Source organism: Coffea arabica, chromosome 7e (assembly GCF_036785885.1).
Source record: "Coffea arabica cultivar ET-39 chromosome 7e, Coffea Arabica ET-39 HiFi, whole genome shotgun sequence".
In the NCBI taxonomy this organism is placed as follows: Eukaryota; Viridiplantae; Streptophyta; class Magnoliopsida; order Gentianales; family Rubiaceae; genus Coffea; species Coffea arabica.
In genome coordinates, this window is record NC_092323.1 from 5723014 (window position 1) to 5731406 (window position 8393).

An 8393-nucleotide genomic window follows, 5' to 3' on the forward strand; every position below is an offset into this window, starting at 1 on the left:
ATGGACTAATAATTTGGGTAGTTATGTTAATGGCAGGTTAACCGGTCATTGGGAATGAGGCTAAACCGTCACAATCGAACCGGTGTGGGCTATGGTTAAATGAGAACGATCCCAGTGATTTCTTTCCCTTTGCCCATCTCAACCACGTTTCTCAAATTTCAGCAGAGCTGGGGCCGGCGGTACGCTGCTTCTGCTTATTCTGTGGAGAGAAATATCCTCGACTATCACGTGCATTTTATATATAATCCATCAACTAACGAGTCTTGCAAGAAAAATAAAAGAGCTCATGCGTCACCAAATATGTCAAAATTAATTCAACCACCACTTCAACTGTGTTGTACTAGTGGGATATTCCTTCCTATATATACGAGTCCCCTGTTTAAGGCTGCTTGTTGCATCCTCTTCACTTCTCTGTTTTCCCTCCTACTTCCGCATCCCAAACTACAAACGCAAATTCTAACGACTAAGCTAAAAATTTTCAGCTTGAATTCAACCTCGCATCTGACGCTCCAAAATGGAGTGGGTTCGCGGAGATATTCTTGGTCATGGGAGCTTTGGTACTGTGAGTTTAGCAAAACCCGGAAGCAGCCGGAGCAGCTGTCATAACATTCCCGAACTGATGGCCGTGAAGTCCTGCGGAGTTTCATCCTCTGCTTCATTGCTGAACGAGAAGGAAGTTCTCGACGGATTCAAGGATTGCCCTGAGATAATCCAGTGCTATGGGGATGGTCACAGTTTTGAAAATGGCGAAAAATTGTATAATGTGTTCTTGGAGTATGCTTCTGGAGGGACTTTAGCAGATAAGCTTAACAATTCATGTGATCATCGGTTGCCGGAAGATGAAGTCCGGCGATATACAAGGGGTATATTAAGAGGGCTAAGACGTGTTCACGAGAATGGTTTTGTTCATTGCGATATTAAGCTTCAAAATATTCTTTTAGGCCAGGACGGGGCAGTAAAGATTGGTGATTTTGGGCTAGCGAAGAAAGATGCAGAGGAAAAGGTGGGGTGTGAATTGAGGGGTACACCTCTGTATATGTCGCCGGAGATGGTAGCGGGAGGTGACCAGTCGTCGCCGGCGGACATATGGGCACTTGGCTGTTTGGTGGCAGAGATGTTTACCGGAGTTCCGGCTTGGAGGTGCTCAGACGTTGCGGCGCTATTGATGAGAATTGGGGTTGGTGATGAGGTGCCTGAGATTCCCGGGAAATTATCGGAGGAGGGAAAAGATTTTGTTGGAAAGTGCTTCGTGAAGGACCCGAAGGAGAGATGGACGGCTGAGATGCTTTTGGATCATCCGTTTGTATGTGATCATGATGATCGGGGTACTGTTACATTCAAAGAAGTTCCTTCAACCTCTCCTAGAAGCGCGTTCGATTTCCCCGATTGGGTGTCGCAACAGTCGTCGCTCACATTCTCAATTACCTCCTTATCCGCGCCGGAATCTCAGTCTTGGGTCGACGGCCCAGAGTTGAATACATTTGACGGGTCATGGTCCAATTCGCCGGCGAAGCGGCTCCAGGGACTAGTTAATGACCACCAACTTGAGTGGTTCGGTTCCGATGATTGGATCACCGTCAGGTGATGCAAATATTCTGACCGAAGCCAGATTCAGAGTCCTGAAGATTTTTTTTTTTTTTTTTTGGAGCTCTGATTTTATTTTTTTTTGGGTAAATCTTATTTTTGGCCATTTCTAACTTTCTTGGGTTAGTTTTTTTCCAGTTATCTTGATGTACATAAAATTGGTAGAAAGGTTCATGTACAGCAGGCAAGTTGCCTGGAGCCATGACCTCATTTAACGGTTGTGATTGGAGAGTCAGTCGTCTGAGTGTACAGTGATTAAAACTCGAAATCATTTATAAAAATTTCTTTATTTATTTGAATCAATATTCTTGCGGCTACAAACTTCTCTTTTCTTGTTGCGGCTACAAACGTCTGAGTTGCAGTTGTGTCTGGACTCTGGATTTATTGGGCTAAAGTGATATTTTGCCCAGAATCTGCGTAGCTTCGCAATCACTCTGCCTCCCTCTCTCGCAAGTTGCAACTTTTATTAATCCTGGCCACTAGGCGGACGCAGACCCCAACAAATGATATGCTCTTCCATAATGGCTCGTGCTAGGTTAAAATAGTTACTTCTTGCTATTAATTGCATCGGCAAATTGAGATGTCTTTTGTTCTTCCCCCGTTGATGGTGGGAAACACTACTAGGTTGGTTCCTAAACTTCATCAAACCAACCTTTTTTTGGTCAAGCACTCCATCAGACTAACAGCACTAAAAAGTTTGGTGCCAGCAAAAATGGCTTCCGCTTACATCCACAAGGGCAGTGTGTTGCGTGTTATTCTACACTGTATGATTGGGGGTTAAAGATATTCGCATCAATTGCTGATAGGAATAGTTGAAATTATAAGCTTAATCACCTGGAGTTGTAGGTGAATGTATTATTGGAGCCCACCGCGTGTCAAGGTTCAACTACTAAATCATGCAGTGTAGGACATCAAAAAACAGCAGGGGAAAAGTGATGATATATATATATATATATATATATATATATATAGGACTGTCAATGGAGTCGAGGATCGATCTAATCTTAATTTCAACCCAATCGACACTATAATTAATTAACCGGTTGAGCTAGCGTCGTATATGGATTTGACTGGGTATGAGCTCAAAAATAGGGTCAATATTAAAATGGGTTGAACGTGAACAACACTAAGTTTAACCATCTTTCAATATGTTTAATGGAAAAAAAAAATATGCAAATGTTTACTCATTGTTTCAAAATTTACTACTATTTAAGAAATGTGTACAAGTAATTATAATAAATCTTGTTCTTAATATATTGAGCTTTGATTTTATTTAATTAATGTTTTGTATTTTATGAAAAAAGAAAATTTCTAAATAGGAAATTGTTGAACTTAGGCCAGCCCCTTTACAAGGGCCAGTCTTGGGCTGTAAACTTTGAAACACAAATGGATTAAACCCAACATTTTGTTAAATTTTTTATCTGGCCCGGAGCTTGGACATTGCAGAACCCGATCCATTACATCCATTTGACAGGCCTAGACAAATAGTATAATTCTAGGATGCTCATTCAAAATGATATACGGTCATTGCCAAGGAAAATATGAAAGTGGAAAGTTTTGAAATTATAATAGGTCTATCGATAAACATTACCGCTCATATAGTTATTTACCATTGTGGTGGTGTTCACTTTATTTATGCAAATCGACATTGACAATTGCTGAGTGGCAGAATGATTTTTATCGAAATTAGATCAACTGCCATGGATTTACTATATGCGCAACAAGTACCATTCACCCGTACGTTGCACAATTACTAATTACCCTTGGACAGTTGTTTAACTTGAGGGCATATTCTCGACCGTTTATAACAAGCTAAAGCAGATCATGCTAAAATTAAAAAGAAAATGTTGTAGAAAAACAGGCACCACTGGATTGCTCATTAATCTTTCCAATACACTAACAGGTGAATGACAACTACGCAAAATTTAAATTTGAAATTCAATTTTTACATATGTGTCATGAATCCAATGGTGACAGTGTATGTACTATCAGTATATATGAGATTTACTCTTATTTTTAAAACCTGCGACACTATCAAATAGTTACTTTTTAACTTTTCATGACCAGTCGAGAACAAGCTTTTTTTGTCATCCTCCAGTCTCTCTCTTCATTGTCATTTTGCATCTATTATTATTATTATTCATAGCTTTGTTATTCAGTCTTTTGCCACGAAAACTCCGTAAGCGAGAGGAGAAAGAGATCATAGTCCCATATCCACCACAACCACAACCGAAAGAAAAAATGCAAGTTATCGAAATGCACCCAAGTCGATTAACCAAAGAAAAGGAGAAGACAAGACAGCTTCGAGCGTAACGGCAGAATGAAAATCAACAAATTAACGACACTTCATAAAGCCCATAACTCATCAGAAACCTCAGCTTCAGAAGAAGTGCTCAGCTCTTGATTTCCAGCATCTTGTCTGTATCTGCAGTATACCCTCATTTCCTCCAAAAAAACAAAATTAAACCAATTAGTAATTCATGGATGCATGCATCAAAGTTTTTGTGGAAATTCGCTTTGTTTGGTTCCGTATACGCCAAACTCCTCCTCGTCACTTTATTGGTAAGTGCACGAGGTTTTTAAGGAAATAGCAACCCCCATTTTCTTAGGGTCCATAACCATTGAACACTGGATCCTTCTGCTGAATTTTGGCTTCACCAATTTGCCCAATACATAAGCTCTTGCACGAACGGTAAAATTCAAGTTGAGTGGCACCGGCGACGTGGGTTTCCCATCTTTACTGCTCAAATCCGCACCCCCTCCATACAGCGGAATGTTACTTCCTTGTAACATTGCTGTAACGGTTCTCTGACTCCTCCTTGACTGATAAAATTTCTTTATCTGCACCACCCATATAAATAAAATTGAACAATTTCGTTTCTAACTTACACGCAATACAAGAAGTGAAGATAGATAAACCGCCACAAAAAAAAAAAAAACTTACTGTTCCGGTGCCCACAGCGAGTTGAGAAAAAGAGAGATCTAGAGGTGTAGATGTTACGTGCACCCCAAAGAATGTACCCTTGTTGCGGAAAATTAGCTTTAGTGTAGAATTCGTGGTCACCATCTCGGTGGCTACTCCGGAGCCATCTGAGCCAGCTTGAACTATAAATTGATCGAATGAAATACTCTGAAGATCCAGTTTGAAAACAAAAAAAGAAAACTCTGAAGATCCAATAAATTAAATCGTTTATAACAACAACAACAGTAATAAAATGATACTGAACAAGAAAAAGAAAAAAACTCCTTGTATATCGAAATACTTATAGGTTGCACAATTTTCAAAAATATATATATTATTTAAGAGTATAAATAGATGTAGTCGGACATCATGATCATACGAGTTAAAGCATCTAAATATGATTGGCCAGCTCATGTACATTTAGCTGACTCAACGTAAATGGCAGTTGTCCCATCAAAATTCACTAACTCGTTCAGTATTCTTATATTAGTCGAAACTTGTGGAAGAAGACGACGAAAAGAAAAAGACGAGAAGAGGATAAGATTAGATGCTTCAAGTTACTGAGATTAAATTCTGACCTTCATTGTAACGATTGGCTTCTGATTTCGGCTGGCACCCCATAAGATCAAAGAAAAAAAGGTAAACAGCACAAAGAATCCGACGACGAAAGCAAGAACGTAGCAGCGGCGAGGGATGCCCCTACGTCCACCTTCTTCATCAAGAAGTCCCTCCTCTTCAATGGCATCAAACTCTTTCCACTGCTTCTCTTCCCCCTTGAGGCGATGATGGTGTCTCCTTGGCCCATTACTCGACTTCTGCGAGCCGGGTTTCAGCGAACCAGAGAACCTAGTGGAGGAGGAGTCACGAGAATGGCGGCCCGGCGAGCCCACTGGGCTGAGGGCGGCCGGCGTGGAATGGAAAGAATTGGTAGTCTTCTCCCCGTCATGGGAGTCCCGTGATGGGCTCTGAACATAGTAGACCGGCCGGTTTGGCGACGATGTCGCGAGACTCGTCACCTCTGAATCTGTTTTAGCATGCATTGACACGCGTGGTTTTGTGATCGGTACTTTTAGCTGAGGGAAAAAGTTCTAGGTTTTGTTTCAATTGCTCTTCGGTTTATCTTCAGAATTTAGAGAATCAAGGACCGGGAAGAAGGAGGAAAGAACAGAGAACAGATCTCACCGCTCTCTCACAAGCCACAGCTCACTCATTCCCCATGTCTAGAAAGTCCAACACCACGTTATGTTTTGTTTGTTTATTGCCATATTTTAGCCCTTGCGTGTAAGGACAATTAATTGGGGTGCTAGGGCTATAGAGGGTATCGAACCCACAAGAAAACAAAATGCCAGTTGTAATTTTGTATTCTATACGGTCGTCGGTAGGTCGCTACTGCCACTCTCAATTTTTTTAATTTCTTCTCAGGAATTTCTTTGATAGAAAAGGACCAGTTTGTTTTGCCCTGAACAAGATTGAACATTGTACAACTCCCCCAAACAGAAAAGTGAAGGATCTATCTTGAAAACTGAAAATTTCGCCCCTAGATGACTTCTTTCGCTTGCCCTACCTTTTGAGGCTATCTGGTTACCGAGTCAATTCAGTAGATTGAGTGATGTTAATCAATCATCTTACCAAGAAACAGGCTGTATTACTGTAGATCAAGAAAGACGAGATGCCAATACACGACTCGAGTAGAGACTTTGGGAGGCATGACGTTTCAACGGAGTCTTTATCAAAGGTAAATGATGTGGTTTCATATTAGACAGCGAACTAAACTTCAGACACGGTACTTGGACAGACGATCCGGAGAACTAATTAATAAAATCTCAGTGGACAATTCTTTTTGACCGAAAAAGACATCAATATTTATAAATATTTTTGGTGTTCCAACTGCTCTTCGCATGCTCCCCACTGCAAATTTTTTTTTTTTTTAGATAAGAGATTATTTGAAATATTATTTAGAATAATTATTGCATCACTTTTTTATGATGTGATACACGTGAGATAAAAGGATCATTGAAAAGATAAAAAAGTATGTTAAAAATTGCGTTTGTGATGCAAGCAAATAATTTTTTGACTATTCAAACATACTAAAAAGTTTGGATGGATTCAATTTCTGCTATCACTATGAGTTAGAGCATGCATTGAGAATCATAATTGTAAGCTCTTACATCGACAATAAGATTCAACCACACCGCTTTTAATAAAAAAAAATGGTCAAAAGTGATTCTCAAAAATAGTTATATTTGACTTACATCCAGCCTATGTAATTTGTTTGGTTTGTCTTGCGGCGGAAAGTTTTCAAGTCCCATATAACAATGGAACACGCTGCTGCTTACATTCTGTTCTTTCTTTTCTTCTTTTACTTCTCGTTTTAGAAATTGCCTTGGCCCTTTCGAAGGATGAGCTCATGATCCCAAGTCTCTTCCAGAGTTCAATGATCGGAAGTACTAATAGTTTAGGACAGGTAACCGATCAATTAAAGTAAGATTAATCTGGAATGTACTACTTATTCTTTGCCCAAGCAAAAAAGGAGCATAAAACATACTAAAAGAGAAAAAAAGAAGCGTCTTCATGTGACGGCCCCGCTTCTCCCAAGGGCGAACCAGAGGGTTCGGCGGGCCGCCTGCCCAGCTCTCGCCGGGACTCAGTCGTTCACTACAATCCTCAATGGAATTTCAAGATATTTATATCAAATATACATCAAAGGTTCCCAAACTTTACATATCAAAAGCGAAGCGTCCACGCTTCCACTGCGCCACTCTGATCCTTGATACCAACCATTCACACGGAGAACTTTAATACAAACGTTTCCTTCGCCACGAGCCCTGTGGAGGGGAATAAAATATTTTTGGGGTGAGCTAGAATCTCAGCGAGTAACCAGTAAAATCATTAAACAAATATATTTCACAATGTTGCATTTCGATCATTTCGATGATGTCATGATTCAGAGATCAAATGTTCGTTTAGTGCTCTCGTGAGCCAGGGAAATCATAGCACTTGAACACCCAACGCTCAAATAGACCATTTAACATTAACATTAACATTAAGAGGGAGCCCCTTTTTGAGCTCCAGATGAACATGAACATAAACAAACGGAGGAGACGTTGGTGTTCAGCACAAGACTCCCCAAGTACTCATTTCAAGCCAAAACATGTCATGAACTCACATGCAAGCACGCATGATATGCAGTCGAGTAAATAATGCAAGAAACATTTCATAAGAAGCTTTAACAATAGTTTGGGGTCACTCACCTCCACGGCTCTGAAACCATCCATCATATTGCATTACTTCACTCAAGTCCAAGCCCTAAAGCACAAACGCAAAGCAATCAAGCCCATTCCAAATTCGGACAGCATTTCCCCTAAATTTTCTTACTTTTCCAGCCACCACGGCTTCATTATATCCTCAGCCAGTCCCAAAGGTACACACACAACAACAAGTTCATCCAATAGCCATTCAGCAAGCTCCAAGTAGTACTCGTACAAGTCAAGCTAGGGAAAAGTCCGGAAATGAAAGTTAAGCTCAAAACTAGAAAAACAGTTTTGACGTCCTTTTGCGGTAATGGCACAAAAGGTACTATGAGTATCGGATGGAGGTCCAAGACCCACCGTTTCGAAGCTAAGAACCAGGGTTACAACAATGTAGAAGGTCACTCAGTCCAAATCCCAACACAACTAAGTCATATATGCCAAATACCAAACCAGAATCGTAATTGCAGGTTCCCAAATCACACAATGCTGTAATTCGTCCAACTCAGTCTACACAGGTCCAAATGCATTGATCCCAAAGGCATATGATAGCTAAGACATCAAGATACATTTCATCAGAAGACACCAACATCCAAATC

General features: G+C 40.4%; 2 protein-coding genes across 2 annotated transcripts; one reads left to right on the plus strand and one right to left on the minus strand.

Annotated features, from left to right (window-relative positions):
* Positions 1-384: 384 nt before the first annotated feature.
* Positions 385-1725, plus strand: LOC113701843 (mitogen-activated protein kinase kinase kinase 20-like). The gene has a single exon (XM_027222689.2). It carries the CDS (start codon positions 515-517, stop codon positions 1583-1585), a length of 1071 nt encoding a protein of 356 aa, XP_027078490.1. The 5' UTR covers positions 385-514; the 3' UTR covers positions 1586-1725.
* A 2107-nt stretch (positions 1726-3832) lies between these two features.
* On the minus strand, positions 3833-5776 carry LOC113701844 (uncharacterized). The gene is made up of 3 exons (XM_027222690.2): positions 5125-5776; positions 4529-4714; positions 3833-4425 (listed from the first exon to the last, which is right to left on the minus strand). The coding sequence occupies exons 1-3, from the start codon at positions 5584-5586 to the stop codon at positions 4141-4143; spliced, it is 933 nt and encodes a 310-aa protein (XP_027078491.1). The 5' UTR covers positions 5587-5776; the 3' UTR covers positions 3833-4140.
* Between the last annotated feature and the right edge of the window lie 2617 nt (positions 5777-8393).

What these genes read in the sequence shown, in the direction of transcription:
- LOC113701843 (XM_027222689.2), top strand. Translation starts at nt 515, where the DNA reads ATGGAGTGGGTTCGCGGAGATATTCTTGGTCATGGGAGCTTTGGTACT.
- LOC113701844 (XM_027222690.2), bottom strand. Translation starts at nt 5,586, where the DNA reads ATGCATGCTAAAACAGATTCAGAGGTGACGAGTCTCGCGACATCGTCG. An exon ending in AGCCAATCGTTACAATGAAG is followed by an intron (nt 4,715 to 5,124) that starts GTCAGAATTTAA and finishes CTGGATCTTCAG; the next exon opens with AGTATTTCATTCGATCAATT. An exon ending in TCGCTGTGGGCACCGGAACA is followed by an intron (nt 4,426 to 4,528) that starts GTAAGTTTTTTT and finishes TGGGTGGTGCAG; the next exon opens with ATAAAGAAATTTTATCAGTC.